The sequence below is a fragment of the Aquarana catesbeiana genome, linkage group LG05 (genome assembly GCF_042186555.1).
Source record: "Aquarana catesbeiana isolate 2022-GZ linkage group LG05, ASM4218655v1, whole genome shotgun sequence".
NCBI classification, from domain to species: domain Eukaryota; kingdom Metazoa; phylum Chordata; class Amphibia; order Anura; family Ranidae; genus Aquarana; species Aquarana catesbeiana.
In genome coordinates, this window is record NC_133328.1 from 511,154,053 (window position 1) to 511,172,486 (window position 18,434).

Genomic DNA, 18,434 nt, shown 5'->3' on the forward strand with positions numbered 1-18,434 from the left:
GGGGCTTTGGTGTCACATCTGATGTAAGGGGGGCTCTGGTGTAATATCCTATGTAAGGGGGGCTCTGGTGTCATATCTGATGTAAGGGTGGCTCTGGTGTCATATCTGATGTAAGGGGGGGCTCTGGTGTCATATTTGATGTAAGGGGGCTCTGATGTCATATCTGATGTAAGGGGGGGCTCTGGTTTCATATCTGATGTAAGGGGGGCTTTGGTTTCATATCTGATGTAAGGGGGGCTCTGGTGTCATATCTGATGTAAGGGGGAGTGCTCTGGTGTCATATCTGATGTAAGGGGGCTCTGGTGTCATATCTGATGTAAGGGGGGCTCTGGTGTCATATCTTATGTAAGGGGGGCTCTGGTGTCATATCTGATGTAAGGGTGGCTCTGGTGTCATATCTGATGTAAGGGGGAGGGCTCTGGTGTCATATCTGATGTAAGGGGGGGCTCTGGTGTCATATCTGATGTAAGGGGGGGCTCTGGTTTCATATCTGATGTAAGGGGGGCTTTGGTTTCATATCTGATGTTAGGGGGGCTCTGGTGTCATATCTGATGTAAGGGGGAGGGCTCTGGTGTCATATCTGATGTAAGGGGGCTCTGGTGTCATATCTGATGTAAGGGGGCTCTGGTGTCATATCTTATGTAAGGGGGGCTCTGGTGTCATATCTTATGTAAGGGGGGCTCTGGTGTCATAGCTGATGTAAGGGTGGCTCTGGTGTCATATCTGATGTAAGGGGGAGGGCTCTGGTGTCATATCTGATGTAAGGGTGGCTCTGGTGTCATATCTGATGTAAGGGGGCTCTGGTGTCATATCTGATGTAAGGGGGCTCTGGTGTCATATCTGATGTAAGGGGGGCTCTGGTGTCATGTCTTATGTAAGGGGGGCTCTGGTGTCATATCTGATGTAAGGGGGAGGGCTCTGGTGTCATATCTGATGTAAGGGTGGCTCTGGTGTCATATCTTATGTAAGGGGGGCTCTGGTGTCATATCTGATGTAAGGGGGAGGGCTCTGGTGTCATATCCGATGTAAGGGGGCTCTGGTGTCATATCTGATGTAAGGGGGCTCTGGTGTCATATCTGATGTAAGGGGGCTGTGGTGCTTTTGTTTATAGCGCACAAAATGAAAACCGCAGAGGTGATCATATACCCCCAAAAGAAAGCTCTATTTGTGGGAAAAAAAGGACATCAATTTTGTTTGGGTACAACATCGCATGACTGCGCAATTGTCAGTTAAAGCGACGCAGTGCCGTATCTCAAAAAATGGCCTGGTCAGGAAGGGGGTAAATTCTTCCGGGGCTGAAGTGGTTAAAGTGTACGGGTTTGACTTGATGAAAAGGTGGCAACCCTAAGCTGCATAGATGTGAACCAGGCTGAAACTCTACACTCTGAATGCACCATTAGCAATAGAATACTACAATATGCAACAGGTAATGAGTGATATTTTTGCAACTGATTAAAAGAACATAAGCAGAATAGAAGAACTAGTGACTGCACAGCCAACCCATAGAGATTACTTGGTATGCATCTTGGCAATGACTTAGTTTGTATCTGAAATGCTGAAAAGGTTAAGTGAAGCATTTTCCTTCCTTAGATGATGTGTTTTCAATATAAAAGGATAAACATTTGGGGCCCTGTGCAGTAATTTGGTTTGATGTAAATGTCAGTGATTTTCTGAGCCCTAGAAATCATTGACATAGATATTATTTCTGTCTGTGTCAAGGTTCGTATGAAGGATGTAGACACAAAACAAGAAATAAGCTTTTATCCAAACAATGCATCTTTTCTTGAACAAAATGGGTCAAAGGACGTGGCAGAAGTGGCTGCAGTGCTCCCCAATAAACCACCACTTACTGGTAAATGTATAAACAATATAACAATGTATACTGTACTAAATAATCAATTTGTTTCTAGAATTGCTTCTAGGTCTAAGAAAGACATCAGTAGGCTTATTGTCTTAGCTCAGTAATGTAAACTATTGCTCCTTCGGGGCATATTTAGAATCTCGCGATTGTGACATTCACCAAACATTTACTGCCAGTGAATCAATCTGTTTGATTTACAACACCTGCACTAGGAAAAGTACACACACCTAAATCAATGACTGGTAAATATCACATTTGCTGCTTTATAAATATACCCCATAGATATCTTCCTTTAGGCTGCATTCACACCTGAGCGTTTCAAAGTCGTTTCTACCGCAATTTTGTCGCAATTTTGTTTTGGTCACCAATGTAAAAGACAGAAAAACGCCTGTAATCTGCCCCAAAGAAGCTCATGTTCGTTTTTGAGCTTAGGGCGTTCTTCAGGCGTTTTGCTTCAGGTGACAAAACGCTCAGATGTGAACAGGTGCCATTGAAATGAATGGGATTTTGCTTGTTGGGCATTTTTCCCAGGCGTTTTTTCGAGTGTTTTACAAGCGTTTTATGAGCTGAAAACGCTCAGGTGTGAACGTAGCCTTAATCCCTTTTATGCCGCGTACACACAATCGGAAATGCCACCACCAAAACTCCAATGAGAGCTTTTTGTCAGAAAATGCGACCGTGTGTATGCTCCATCGGACTTTTGCTGGCAGAATTCCAGCCAGCAAAAGATTGCAAGCAGGTTCTCTATTTTTCGGTCAGAAAAAGTTCCTATCCGAAAATGCGTTCATCTGTATGCAATTTGGACATGCAAAAAATCACGCATGCTCGGAAACAATTCGACGCATGCTCGGAAGCATTGAACTTCATTTTCTCCAAGTTTTTTCGGACGGAAATTCCGATCATGTGTACGCGGCATAAGGCTGCATTCACACCTGAGCGTTTCAAAGTCACTCATTTTTACCGCATTTTTTTTCCGCGATTTTGCCGCGTTTTGCCGCAATTTTGTTCAGGTCACCAATGTAAAAGGCAGAAAAACGCCTGTAATCTGCCCCAAAGAAGCTCATGTTCTTTTTTGAGCTTAAGGTGTTTTTTCAGGCGTTTTGCTTCAGGTGACAAAATGCTCAGATGTTAACAGGTGCCATTGAAATGAATGGGATTTTGCTTTGAATTGGGCAATTTCCAGGCGTTTTTCGGGCATTTTATGAGCATTTTATGAGCTGAAAATGCTCAGGTGTGAATGCAGCCTCACTCTTTATCAAAGAACTGTTACATATAGGTACCTGGAGAAATAAAATGATCACCAACCCATCCAGTGAAGTCATACCACGGAGTTGGGTTATAACTATGTACGATGGGGCCTCCTAGCAAAACCATTATTAGCCACACCCTTCCTTGTTTTTCAAATTTCTCTATATTCAAGGCAATTCCTTTGCACATATGCATTTTGTTGCATTTGTATAGCGCAGTGGTTCTCAACCCCTCTAGTGCCGTGACCCCTTGATAACATTTCCCATGTTGTGGGGACCCCTAACAGTAAAATTATTTTTGTTGCTCCTTCATTGCTGTAATTTTTCTACAGTTATGAATCAAAATATAAATATCTGATATGCAGGATGTATTCTCATTCTTACAAATTTAACATACTTATAGTGTAGTGATTAATCTGACCAAGGATAATGGTTATGCAGTGCATTATGGATTCAGGTGCAAATTTATGGCCACAAATTCTGAGTTTTGCCAAATCTTGAGATCCAGCTCAAATCCAAGGTGGCTCTGACCAAACTCGATCCCTACTTACTGTTCATTCCAGTATCAAGCACATGTAATGTAGTAATCTTAACACTTAAGACTCCCCCATCCCAAGATCTCACCCATGTCTCTTGCCTTACACATTTACAGACAGGATTACATAGGTTAAATTCCCTCTCAAATAATTATGTGCTCAGCCACGGTAAATAAATTTACATCAAAGCCGTCCACACCAAGTTCCCAGACAGAGTGAGCCTGATCAACAAGCTGTTTATATGCAAATCAAAAAAACTTACTCACCTTACTAGTTACTCCGGTGCGGTCTCTCCTCTCCCAGAAGTGATGTCTCGCCGGGCGATGATGTCCCTTCCGGGAGTTGGGTCTGCATTTGGACGGATCAGGATTTAGCAACCCCTGGCAAATCAACATTCAACCCCCGTCGGGGGGGCGCGACCTACAGGTTGAGAACCGCTGGTATAGAGGTTTCTACATTGCATGTTCATTCATTTTATCCAAATGCTGTTGATACTTATACAAATTAAGATGGAGTTAGATAGCTCTGGGCCCCATAGCAGTCAAATGGTCTCCTATAGCTATAGTTATGCCTTTGATACAGAGCATAGACATGCATACTTGTCTAGTGTTATCATAGATGTATACTGTATTTAAGTCACAATCAATCTGCAGAACAGATTTGAAGCAGTCAAATATAAAATACAGCACAATTCGTTCCAGAAACATGCTTGTGATCCAAAGCACTTGTATATCAAAGCGAATTTCCCCATAAGAAATAATGGAAACTCAAAAGATTCATTCCACAACCATTTATTCATAGGTCCTTCAGTTTATAGTCTATATAAAAAGATTATAGCAATGTGACCAGGTTGTGTAACCATGAAATGTCCATCCACAAATGGAAGCCTCCACAGGGGGATTAGAAGCAAAATCCAGCAGGAGCTCCAGAGTATAAAAGAGAAGAGAGGAGCCTCTAAGTGTAGCAATATGTTGCTAAATGTTGGACCTTCAATAAATGTAACCATATTTCTATACTTAGAGTTGCCTCTCTTCTCTGCTATACTCAATTGTGATGTGACACTACTTGTATATCAAGACATCACTTGTATATCAAGTCAAAATGTATTTAAAAAGTTTGCTTGTCTTGCAAAACGCTCTCAAACCAAGTTACTCTCAAACCAAGGTTTAACTGTACACAAATAAATGCAGCTCTGTATTCAATAATACATCCCTAAGTGCATTCATATTTAAAATCAAACAGTGCAGGTACCCAAATTGTTTTGGTATTAGCATCTTACAGTCTATGTACTGTACATAGGAGCTCAGACTGAATGATGGAGTAGCAGCATGAAAAGCCAACAGTACAACAGCCAACAGTTGTGCTGCAGTTGAAGAAGCATGCTGATAGGAGGAGAGAGCAGAGTCACTGAGCTATAAACTTGTCAGTCTGCTGCCTCACTTTTCACTCTCCAGTCACAGAATGTGGAAGGAGAGGGGTCTTATAAGTGTTACTAAGCTGTTTCAGCAATCAAATCCCCCCTCCAGGCAGGGTTGCCCTGTGTGACTTTGCAGTATAAATATATGCACTTGTATCCTGATCCTCTCCTGGGGAAAATAAATAATTGTTGTACAATGTGTGTCATAAAAGGAATGCTTTTTTTTTCTTTTTCCTTCAATTGCAGAAGTGACATATTCAATTTATGTCAAAACTGGGCATTTCCCGGCCTCTGGCACAGACGCAGATGTATTTATTACAATATTTGGTGAAAATGGAGATTCCTGCAGAAGACATCTGAGACACTCATCGCTTCCTAAAATATTTGTCAAGGGGAAGGTCTGTATGGTTGCTGTAGTTAGATAACATTTTTAGAGGGTTTTATATAAAAAATGAGACATCTAGAGTGGCTCAACTATCGTCTAGCCAGACATGTGCCCAGTACTAACATGACCATTTTTTCCAGCCACGGTTTAGCTCCATGTGTATTTATTGGAAAGATACATCTACCAATCCAACATATTTTCCTGAATTAGTCACAATGGGGGTTTTATTTACGAAAGGCAAATCCACTTTGCACTACAAGTGCAAACTACAAGTGCAAACTACAAGTGCAAAGTGCACTTGGAAGTGCAGTCGCTGTAAATCTGAGGGGTAGATCTGAAATGAGGGGAAGCTCTGCTGATTTTATCATCCAATCATGTGCAAGCTAAAATACTGTTTTTTATTTTCCTTGCATGTCCCCCTCGGATCTACAGCGACTGCACTTCCAAGTGTACTTTGCACTTGTAGTTTGCACTTGTAGTGCAAAGTGAATTTGCCTTTCGTAAATAACCCCCATTGCCCTTTATTCAAGTGTCCAATGACCTCTAAATAGCTGCTGGGGTTTACAGAGTCTCCTTTTACCTATCCTACACTTGTTTTAGTGCCAAAAAACAGTCCCTCATTAGTTTACTTTGTGTCACACAATGAAAAAACAGACAGTGCAAAAAAAAGGAAAACAAAATAAAGTGACAGCATATGAATGACAAACAAATGCACAAAACAAAAGGGAAAAAAGAACATGCAGTATACTACCATCAGTCAGCATGTCTCAATATTTTATTCCGTATAGTACTTACACTTTCTAAGTACCAAAGCAATCTAAATAACATTTCAGTCACATGTGCTTCTTAAAGGGTATGAAAAGCCAATTTTGGATAGACTGCAGAACTGTTAAAGTGGTTCTAAAGTTTTCATTAAAAAAATTTAAAAAGCAACAAACAGGATTATGTTTACCTGCTCTGTGCAATGGAATTGCACAGAGCAGCCCCAAACCCCCTCTCCTCGGATCCCCGCCGGCATTCCTGGCTCCTCCGCTCCAGTGAGTGCCCACACAGAAAGCCGCTTTCTACGGGGGCACTCATGCAAGCTCACTTCCGAGCTTTACTGTCTGCATCTATAGACACAGACAGTCAGACTCAGACCTGCCCCCAGCTCCCTCGTCACTGACATTGATTGACAGCAGCATGAGCCAATAGCTCCCGCTGCCTCAGAGAGTGAGGAGAGAGAGGAGCTGCAGACGGACACAGCAATAGACCCAATGAAGGCTCAGGTAAGTCAAAGGGGTGGTGAGGGGGGAAACTGATGCCTAAACATCTTTTACCTTAATACAAGGAATGCATAATGCCGCATACACACGAGCTGACTTTACGGCAGACTTGGCCTGGCGGACTTTTCGACAGACTTTATGACGGACTTTCGAACAAATGGACTTGCCTACACACGATCAACCAAAGTCCGACGGATTCGTATGTGATGACGTACGACCGGACTAAAACAAGGAAGTTGATAGCCAGTAGCCAATAGCTGCCCTAGTGTCGGTTTTTGTCCTTCGGACTAGCATACAGACGAGCGGACTTTTCGACCGGACTCGAGTCCGTCGGAAAGATTTGAAATATGTTTCATTTCTGGGTCCATCGAACTTTTGGGGAAAAAAAAGTCCGCTGGAGCCCACACACGATCGAATTGTCCGACGGACTCCGGTCCGCTGGACCAAGTCTGCCGCAAAGTCCGCGCGTGTGTACGCGGCATTAGGCTACATTCACACTAGAGAGTCGCGTTTTCAGGCATTTTTGAGCTTTTTTTTAGCAGAATTGCAAATATGTCAGGTGTTTGTTTTTTTCCAAGCATTTTTTGGTTAGGTGTTTTCTTTTACCCAATGTAAATCACTAACGGGAGGAGATCAGCTAAAAAAAAAAAATGCAAGCTGAAAAAACACCTTTAAAAATGCCTGAAAAACACCAGAAAAAAGTGTTTTCAGCCATTCCTATTGAAGTCTATGAGGATAAAAACGCTCAGATCTGCCTGAGAAGTAGCTCATGTAATTTTTGAGTGACAGGCCTTTTGCTACAAGCAACAGATCACTCAGATGGGAACAGGGGCCATTGAAATGAATGGGATTTTGCTTGTTGAGCTTTTTTGAGCTTCAAACTACAAGCTACAAAATGCTCAAGTGTGAACGGGGGCCTTAAGGTAAAAATATTTAGATTTTAGAACCACTTTAAAACTCCGGGTCAGGTATAACTGCTGTTTCTTCATTCTCTGTTTGCCCTTGAGACCATTATTTCCAGTACAAAAACTGATGATAGGAAATCCAAAAGTTTAGCGATGCCACAGGAACAGGAAGTGAAGACCTGTTCTGGTGTTCTTGGCGTGGATTTCCACTTGCTTTGAGAGAGCCTTATACTCCTTTTGTGTCTGTGGAATAGGAAGTAAAGAGAAATCTCCCAAACAGGGCATTAAAAAAACCTAAGAGGAGTCTTAGGGGTTGATTTACTAAAGGAAAATCCACTTTGCACTGCAAGTGCATTTGGAAGTAAAGTCGCTGTAGATCCGAGAGGGACATGCAAGGAAAATAAAAAACAGCATTTTAGCTTGCACATGATTGGATGATAAAATCAGCAGAGCTTCCCCTCATTTCAGATCTACCCCCTAGATTCAGAGCGACTGCACTTCCAAGTGCACTTGCAATGCAAAGTGGATTTGCCTTTCCTAAACAACCCCCTTAATCTTTCCATACTTTATCCAATACCAATAAAGAAAGGTGTTGGCTTTACATACACTTTAAATAACAAATAACATTTATAAACACCAATAGCTCATAATTAATATTCATGATTATAATAAATCATAAATATGCCTTAATGCGATTACAGCATTTACTCCAAAGCTTGAACTGTTCTTGTGTCAAATGCAAATTATTCTTATACTAATCACATATTTCATAATCCTTCATAAACCAAACAGCCTCTAAGTCTATCCACATGTACATGAAGAGTGTAGGACCAGCAGGTGAAAAATGCAGCTTTACAAGACCAGAAAAAAATAAATAAATGAGCAAATGGTAATGATAAATTGTACTGCCGATCAACGTGGAAAGCAATGGGGACATAAGAAGGCTTTATAAATATATAACATACACATTGTGCAATGTCATAAAAATATTGCTCTTTATCAAAATTATACATTTAAATGTATTTTCAAGGGTGGTGGAGTGGTATACAGTGCCTTGAAAAAATATTCATACCCCTTAAATTTTCCACATTTTGTCTTGTTACAACCAAAAACCTAAATGTATTTTATTGTATTTAATGTGATAAACCAACACAAAGGGGGTTATTTACGAAAGGCAATCCACTTTGCACTACAAGTGCAAAGTGCACTTGGAAGTGCAGTCGCTGTAAATCTGAGGGGTAGATCTGAAATTAGGGGAAGCTCTGCTGATTTTATCATCCAATCATGTGCAAGCTAAAATGCTGTTTTATATTTTCCTTGCATCTCCCTCTCCGATCTACAATGACTGCACTTTGCACTTGTAGTTTACACTTGTAGTGCAAAGTGGATTTGCTTTTCGTAAATAACCCCCATAGTGGCACATAATTGTGAAGAAGAAGGAAAATGATAAATGGTTTTGCAAATTTTTTACAAATAAATATGTGAAAAGTGTGGCGTGTATTTGTATTCAGTCCCCCTGAGTCAATACTTTGTAGAACCACCTTTCATTGCAATTACAGCTGCAAGTCTTTTTGGGGATGTCTCTACCAGCTTTACACATCTAGAGAGTGATATTTTTGCCCATTCTTCTTTGCAAAAAAGCTCAAGCTCTGTCAGATTGGATGAAGAACGTCTGTGAACAGCAATTTTCAAGTCTTGTCACAGATTCTCAATTAGATTTAGGTTTCACGGTGGGGATGATGTGTTCAGGGTGATGTGCAGGGTAGTTTTCTGCCACACATAGCATTTTGCTTTTAGGCCAAAAAGTAAAATTTTGATCTCATCTGACCAGAGCACTTTCTTCCACATGTTTGCTGTGTCCCCAACATGGCTTCTCGCAAACTGAAACAGGACTTCTTATGGCTTTCTTTCAACAATGGCTTTCTTCTTGCCACTCATCCATAAAGGCCAGATTTGTGGAGTGCATGACTAATGCCGCATACACACAACCGGTTTTGCCGTCGGAATAAACTCTGAAGGTTTCTCCGACGGAACTCCGACGGAATTCCGCTCAAGCGGTCTTGCATACACACGGTCACACCAAAGTCCGACCAAACTCCGACCATCCAGAACGAGGTGATGTACAACACGTACGACGGGACTAGAAAAAGGAAGTTCAATAGCCAGTAGCCAATAGCTTCTGTCTCGTACTTGCTTCAGAGCATGCGTCGTTTTTGGTCCGTCGGAACAGCATACAGACAAGCAGTTTTCCCGATAGGAATTGGTTCCGTCGGAAATATTTAGAACATGTTCTATTTCTAGGTCCGTCAGAATTTTCGAAAAAAATTATGAGGCATACACACGATCGGAATAGACGATGAAAAGCTTCCGTCTGACTTTTTCTGTCGGATATTCCGCTCATGTGTACGCGGCTTTATAGTTTCTCCCACCTGAGCTGTGGCTCTCTGCAGCTCCTCCAGAGTTACCATGGGCCTCTTAGCTGCTTCTCTGATTAATGCTCTCCTTGCCCGGCCTGTCAGTTTAGGTGGACAGCCATGTCTTGGTAGGTTTGCATTGATAACCATTTATCATTTTCCTTCCACTTCACAATTATGTACCACTTTGTGTTGGTCTATCACATAAAATCCCAATAAAATACATTTACGTTTTTGGTTGTAACATGACAAAATGTGGAAAATTTCAAGGGGAATGAATACTTTTTCAAGGCACTGTATGGCCCTGGTTCCACATGTACAGTTTGTGGTCTTTCCTCCATAGCTTGAGTATTCTTATGACACCTAAAGAATAGACTGACCACAAAACCTATAAGCCTCCTTTAACAATAAAGACCCCCTCAAATACCTCCCCTTATTCATTCACATACAAAAGTAAACAGTAAAAAGACACACTTCAACTTTTCCGCAAGTCCTTTAAGACAAAGTCCCACAATGTAAACCCATTGTCAATCTTACTGTCCAGGGATGCAGAACCACATCACTCATGATGAATGATTCCCGGTGAAAGAAATAATTCCTGCTGACACAATCCAGTTGTGAGTAACGTGGATCTGCATCACGTGGACAATGTAATTGACAAAGGACATGAGACTTTTTTGAGGTTTTCTTTCATTAATCACATAACCATAACACAGTAACACATATACACGATATTACCAAAAGTATTAGGACGCCTGCTTTTACACGCACATGAACTTTAATGCCATCCCAGTCTGTAGGGTTCAATATTCAGTTGGTCCACCCTTTGCAGCTATAACAGCTTCAACTCTTCTGGGAAGGCTGTCCACAAGGTTTAGAAGTGCGTCTATGGGAATGTTTGACCATTCTTTCAGAAGCGCATTTGTGAGGTCAGGTACTGATGTTGGACGAGGAGGCCTGGCTCGCAGTCTGCGCACTAATTCACCCCAAAGTTGTTCTATCATGTTTAGGTCAGGACTTTGTGCAGGCCAGTCAAGTTCCTCCACTCCAAACTTGCTCATCCAGGTATTTATGGACTTTGCTTTGTGCACTGGTCCAAATAATTGGATGGAGGGGGGATTATGGTGTGGGGTTGTTTTTCAGGGGTTAGGCTTGGCCCCTTAGTTCCAGTGAAGGAAACTCTTAAGGCATCAGCATACTAACACATTTTGGACAATTTCATGCTCTCAACTTTGTGGAAACAGTTTGGGGATAACCCTTCCTGTTCCAACATGACTGCGCACCAATGCACAAAGCAAGGTCCATAAAGACATGGATAAGCGATATAAACAGGCAATATAGGGTGCATCAATAGTGCAATGTATTAAATGTAAACCTGTTAATTTTAGCATATATTAAAGTGCTCCAGTGCATAAGCAATATATATCCTGTGTTAATAAAGTGAATATAGTGCAACAAATCAAATGTCCTCAAATGATTATGAAAAAACACACAAAAATCTTCTTAGTAGATCCAGTCACCACATAATAAAGTGCACATGCTTTCTTATTTGTGCTTCAGGAAAATCAATTTTCCTGAAGACGCGCGCACAGCGTGAAATATATTGAAAGGGAGGCTCCATACACACTCACGAGTCCTCCATTCCTGGACCAGCTGGAACGCATGCCGAGACACTATTCAAGTACACACAGAATACAAGGTACCGCTCGGTCTCTGCTTCTCCTCCTCAGCTGTAGCCCAGTCTGGTTTTCACCCGGTACCTGCACATTTGTTTGGAGGCTTAGTTTTATTTGAATTAAAAATTCTTTTACACTATCCAAGTTTTATGGCTTTCATGGGGATAATATTTTTTTGGTGCCGTGCCCATTAAATATTCATGGATAAGCAAGTTTGGGGTGGAGGAACTTGACTGGCATGCGCAGCTCAGGTTACAGTGCCAGGCCAGTCTCCGACCGCCAGGATGATGGCCTCCTACGTATACGCAGGAGTGACATCATCCCCCACTGACCAATGAAGAGGTCCGAAGGCCGGCACTCAAAAAAAAAAAAGCCGACACTGGTGCTGGATCATTGGACAGGTAAGTATGGATACTTTAATCCTGATTTAATAAGTAACATTTAAAAGTTGCCAGTTTTTCTATATTTAAGGCTGTATCTATCCAGTATGCTGCTGTGAACGTCTAAATTATGTCACCCTTTTGCAAAAGCTCAAACCCTTGTACCATGCGAATATTCTACTAAAAACGAAGGCCCCTTACACACGGGATGGGCTCTGTTGGAATCCGCCTGCTCAGTGAGGAATCTGACCGTTCTGTTTTTAGCAGACAGGATCGGGTGTCAGCGGGTGTCAATGGACACATGTTCATTGACTCCCTCCACTCCATAGAGGAGACTGGAGGGTCTGATCGGGTCTGCCTAAAAAACTGACAGGCAGACCTGTTTGGTCCAGCCGTGTGAAAGGGCCCTAACTAACCATGTGCTACTGGAGGAAGCATATTTTCTCATTTACATTCACAGCTACTTTTAATTGATTAAACCAACAAACTGCATTGGGAGATCGTGAACTGTAGTGAGTCTTCTGACTTTTCTCAACATGCTTTGCACATGGGTTTAGAGACCAGAAGAGGAAACAAAATAAAAAATCATCACTATTTATATATTCAAATCTCAGTGCTGCCTAGGAATATGGTAATGGTGATACTGTAAACTCAGAACATAGAGCGCATATGGTAACAGAAAAAAGAATAATCATAATCACAAAAAAATGGACTAACTAGTATGAAATGTAGTATATGGATCTATAATTCATGTATTCCATTGGGCAGTGCCAGGAACATGAAGATAAGCAAAGCAGCCCACATGTACCTATTTCTGGGTTCATGGTCAGAAGGAATAATCTTTCTATCATTTTCTGGGTCTAGCCTCCTTGTTTAGTGTGACTACTGCAGCATCAATGGAAGCCTCACCCTTAATGGCCTACATATAGGAGGCAGTAATGTAAATTATTATACTAATTTATATAATACAACAGGTCTTTTATAGATAAATGGTTGCTTTACATATTCAATACAAACAGCAAACATCAGAGTTGTGATTGCAGTGTACACTATACATAATTAACACATCCTAACTTGATGTAATGTATACATTTTTTTTTTAACACCGTTTTTGTGTTTAGCAAATTAGATTTTTTTATAGACTATATATTTTTGGAGAGAACATTAAGCTGAACGCATAATTTTTGCTGTCATTGCAGGTAAACTTCTTTAAAATAAAGGCCTTGGACCTTGGCATGTTGAGTGGAGTACATGTTGAACACAACGCTGTTGGTTATGGAGCTGGATGGTATCTAGATCAAATCACCATACAAGCGTCAGATAAGGCGGATATTAAATACTTGTTTCCATGCCAACGCTGGTTAGACACTGCAATAAATGACAAACAAACTGACTGCAAGTTGAAGCTTCTTGGAAAATTCAACAAGACGAATCAAAAGCTACTTGCATTCACTGAAGGTACATTGTAACCTTTTCATTAACCCAGTTGGCTCCCTTTCATAATCCATATTGTATACTATTTCCCAAATTTACATTTGTCACTATACAGAATTAAAATGTGCTGTCCTCTGTACAGCTTATAGAAAAGACATTCCAAAACCCATACATAAAGAACAGTTTATTTTCAAGATTAGCTGCTGTACAGATTTTTGCAAAAATAATAGTTGTGTACTTTGAAATTCTACCTTTCAGAACATAAGTGGTGTAATCTGAGGTCAGAGAAACATTTTTGGCTTAAATTGTCCATGTACATTTTTTTTTTTTTTTCTGACTTATGCATACACACCGACTTGTGCGTGTTTATGTTTACTGAAGAGGGAGAGCAGTCAGATGCCCCGGTTTTGTTTTAGCTAGATTGAGGAAATGTTAAAATGCTTGTCAGGTTTCATTGCTGCCTAGGTCGCAACTCTATGTCCATCTTGGTGACCTGTATGCAGGGCTGCTATTAGAAATCCCATACAGCCCCCTCCCCCCAAAAAATATAAAAACTATATTCTTACTAAAACCACACTAAAATCATTATTAGCAGACACAAACACAACATACCTTACACAAGTCCTGCTAAATCTAAAAGATAAAACTGTATTGCGTTAATAAATAGAGCTCTATGTGTGAATAAGGTCTTGGGGCTCATTCTCATGGGCACTGTGGCCTGTACAGGGCGAATCAATGTATTTTTTATTTATTTTTTATGGGTCTGGAGCTGTGTGTAGGCAAGCTATGTTATGCTATGGGGATGCAGCAGCTGTGTGAACACAGCTGCAAGTCCTTATTTGACAGGCGTGTGGATACAGGTGTATGTGCCCCACTAGCGGCCAAAAAGCTCCTGCTAAAGCAACGGCAAAGTGACGGCAAAGCGCCACTAAAAATAGCAGCGCTTTGCCGCCGACCCCCAGGTGCTGTGAGTGTGAAAGTACCCTAATACACCTGCCTGTACTCTTTATCCTTGGTATATTTTGGCCATTTTTCTGTCATTACAAATGTACTGCTGCTGATCAATTTTACATTTCTGTATAATCTGTGGCCAGTTATTTCTTAAACCTGAAGTTTAGATATGGCAATTTTACAGAGTTACATTGGTCCAGCTTGTAAGTAGATGTAGGTATGAATGTGCCATACTTGTGGGGTCCCTGTGGAAGCTGAAAATTACATTGGTAGGCACTGTTTCTACAGTAATTACTGATAGCTTCTGGGTCATGTGCCAATCGGCTGTCCTGCTGCTTAATAAAAACTGGAGGTCGCTTGCTTCACATGGTTGCCATTCTAAGGGCAGATATGCCTGGAGGTAGTGTAGGGACATACCAGGTTTTTAGGTTTTTAAATTAATATTCACACTGAAGGGTTTTGCACAGAAAAAACACATTATACAGATTTCCCAGTGCACATACCAGCTAGCCAGTAAGAAAAAAAAGAATTACTATACCACACTTTGTCTCATACAAAAATTATATTCCAGTGCTACTATACCCTCTATCCCCTATATCAGGGATATGCAATTAGCAGACCTCCAGCTGCTGCATAACTATAATGCAGCGTACACACGGTGGGACTTTTCGACTGGACTGGTCCGACGGATGCTGGCGGACCAAATCCAGCGGACAATCCAATCGTGTGTGGGCTTCACCGCACCTTCAGCGGACTTTTCCAGTCGCAAATCTGATGGACTTTAGATTTGAAACATGCTTCAAATCTTTACGTCGTAACTCCACCGGACCCAGAAATCCGCTCGTCTGTATGCTAGTCCGATGGACAAAAACCCACGCTAGGGCAGCTATTGGCTACTGGCTATCAACTTCCTCATTTTAGTCCGGTCGTACGTCATCATGAACGAATCCGTCGGACTTTTATGTGATCGTATGTAGTTAGGTCTGTTCGTTAGAAAGTCTGCAACAAGTCCGCCAAAAGTCCGTCGAAAGTCTGTCGGACGGGCTGTCGGACTTTTGTAGCCGAAAAGTCCGACCGTGTGTACGCGGCATAAGTCCAATCATGCATCTGCCTCTGGGTGTCATGTTTGTGGCTGTCAGAGTCTTGCTATGCATCATGGGACTGGAAGTTCTGCAACAGCTGGAGGTCCACTAATTGCATATCCCTGCCCTATATGAAAGACTTGTGTGCAAATAATACAGAATAAATAAATACAATATTGCAACCAATTATACAATGAATGTGAACAAGAATGAATAAGTGAAGGCTATTCAGAGCTTAAAAATAAGTCAACTCAAATGTGTCAACTCCAATCACCACAATATTCCTCCTCAGACTTCTGTAAACAATTAATAGATGGAAGCTCACCAAAAAAAATCGACAACTTACAAAAGTAAGTCAAACACACATTCCCAAACTGGGTATCATAAAGCAGCCAGGGAAATCACATTTAGTTCTTTATCAGAAGGGTCCACTCCAGTGGTATACCTACGGGGGGCGGTCTGCCCTGGGTGCCACACATTATACACATTATGTTGTATTAGTTTTGGTTCAGTGAACAAATTAAAGACAAGCAAGGGAACAAAATTTGTGACATAAATATTTTACAATTAGAGTATTTAGTGACTTGTGACTGCACCCTGTGGATACATGCCAAAATGAAATATATAAACTGTTTGCAATAATGCTCCATAAAACACATTGGTGAATGCTTCAGAAAGTGCAGACTTTTTGCTGTATCACAATGTGCCAGTCAACAGCTAGAAGTTGATTACCGGAGGAGTGAGCAGAGTGATAACCTCCTAGGTGTGTTATTCCTTCATCAGTGTCTGTTTACAGTCAGGGATCATTTCTTAAAATGCATCTATGGTCAAAATGTAAGATCAAATATTCATTTCCACATTAGAAATTCAGTCATTTCTAGCCTATTTCTATTAACCTATACAGTCAGGAAATTTGTAAACTTGCTTTGTGACAATCTCCACACGTTTGTTTCCTTGAATCACAGAATTCAAACGCATGTTGGCTATGCCCTGTAAGTAGGCACTGCTGTGTCACAAAATTCACAGAGACTGTCTTCTAAACTACACAGGTGCGAAGAGGAGGAGTTTCTGGAGGTGGTGTCAGTACAGGAATCACTGCCTTCAGGTAGCATGGCATCATGGGATATGTAGTCCTTAGAAACTGAATCACAGAGGAGAAGCTGCAAAGCACGCAGGCAGGGAATCTAGGAAGTGGTAGAAAGAGATAACCAGCACTCACAATGTGGAAGGAGATTTTACATTGAATTGTCAAAATGGCTACTGTTTGTATTGCTTTTACAATGCTAATGTTTAAAATGAAAGTGCATGCTATGACCATAGATTTCCTTTAGGGCGGTAGTAAACCACCAAAAAATTGCCTCTTGCAGGATAATGTCATAATGTGCTAGTATGTGGTCCTGCACATGCGCACGGAGTCATAGCCCACAGCACAGAGCTCTGAATGGATATCACTATCTATTTAGAGCTCAGTGGGCATGCGTTGGTGATGGCACTGGCTGAAACTAATGTAAGCATCCCCTAAACGATGCACATTTAGGAGATATTTACTGTACCTACTAGTAAGCCTTATTGTAGGCTTACCTGTGGGTAAAAATCACTGAAGTGGATTTACCACTGCTTTAGGTGCAGTAGAAAAAAGTGAGGAGTTCCTGGACTATATGGTTGACTGCATAATATTGAAAATCATTTGTCAGAAAAAAAACAATCCATCTTATATTTTATTTTAATCCAGTCTCTGGGTTGCTTAGTAAATTGTTCCTGCCTCTCATACTGCTTGCCACATGTTATAGGCAATGGTAGGTGGAGAAAAGGCTCTTGATGGAGTCTGCTCATCTAAGGACCTGCTCATAGGGCAGCTTGTGAAAGTGTTGGGATGTTTGCTCACCTTCAGGGAGTGAATTTGGTATACTCCCTAATGGGGAGGGGAGGAAAGGTGAACTGTATCCCCTTAGTTGGTAAAAGTATATGAAAGGAAACCAGAGAAACTTTGTGGACATGTGTCTCTCTATTAAAGTTGAGTTTTTTTGGAATCATACAAAGTTTGTGGCTGCAGAGGTAACTGAGATGTATCTTTTGGAAAATACATTGCAGAAGGTGTACGAGTAAAGCATTTATTTTGTTAAACAGGCAATCTGGGCCTGGACAGTGGTTATACTTTCCAGGGGAGAGCTCTTTTAATCACGTCTATGAGATGAATATCGGAGAAGTGTGGGCTTGATACATGTGTTGTAATCTTGTTAGGCCAAGCTGGGTCTTGCCTAGAGTTCTCAAAAGGGTGATGCTCTCTCACTTGTTCCACCCTGAGAAAAGCATGGACTCTGGGGAGCCACAGCAAATTAATACAGTGACCCCACAATGATGTCCTGAAGGGAGATCCTGGTACTCAGGTGGCAAATTTATAACAGCCCTGAAATTAATATATACAGTGGGGATGGAAAGTATTCAGACCCCCCTAAATTTTTCACTCTTTGTTATATTGCAGCCATTTGCTAAAATCATCCAAGTTCATTTTTTTTTCCTCATTAATGTACACACAGCACCCCATATTGACAGCAAAAAAACACAGAATTGTTGACATTTTTGCAGATTTATTTATATTTATTAAAAAAAGAAAAACTGAAATATCACATGGTCCTAAGTATTCAGACCCTTTGCTCAGTATTTAGTAGAAGCACCCTTTTGATCTAATACAGCCATGAGTCTTTTTGGGAAAGATGCAACAAGTTTTTCACACCTGGATTTGGGGATCCTCTGCCATTCCTCCATGCAGATCCTCTCCAATTCTGTCTGGTTGGATGGTAAACGTTGGTGGACAGCCATTTTTAGGTCTCCCCAGAGAGCCGTTCAAGAACAGTCACGGAGTTGTTGTGAAGCCATTCCT

At 41.2% G+C, this 18,434-nt stretch overlaps 1 protein-coding gene across 4 annotated transcripts in view; it reads left to right on the forward strand.

The window, feature by feature from the left end:
- RP1 (RP1 axonemal microtubule associated) overlaps window positions 1–18,434 on the forward strand; it is a 580,110-nt gene that overhangs the window by 460,032 nt on the left and 101,644 nt on the right. For all 4 annotated transcript variants that reach the window (XM_073631609.1, XM_073631611.1, XM_073631610.1 and 1 more), the window contains 3 exons: window positions 1,720–1,852; window positions 5,308–5,459; window positions 13,286–13,544. In XM_073631609.1, coding sequence (XP_073487710.1) covers window positions 1,720–1,852; window positions 5,308–5,459; window positions 13,286–13,544 — 544 coding nt within the window. The remainder of the gene's footprint in view (window positions 1–1,719; window positions 1,853–5,307; window positions 5,460–13,285; window positions 13,545–18,434) is intronic.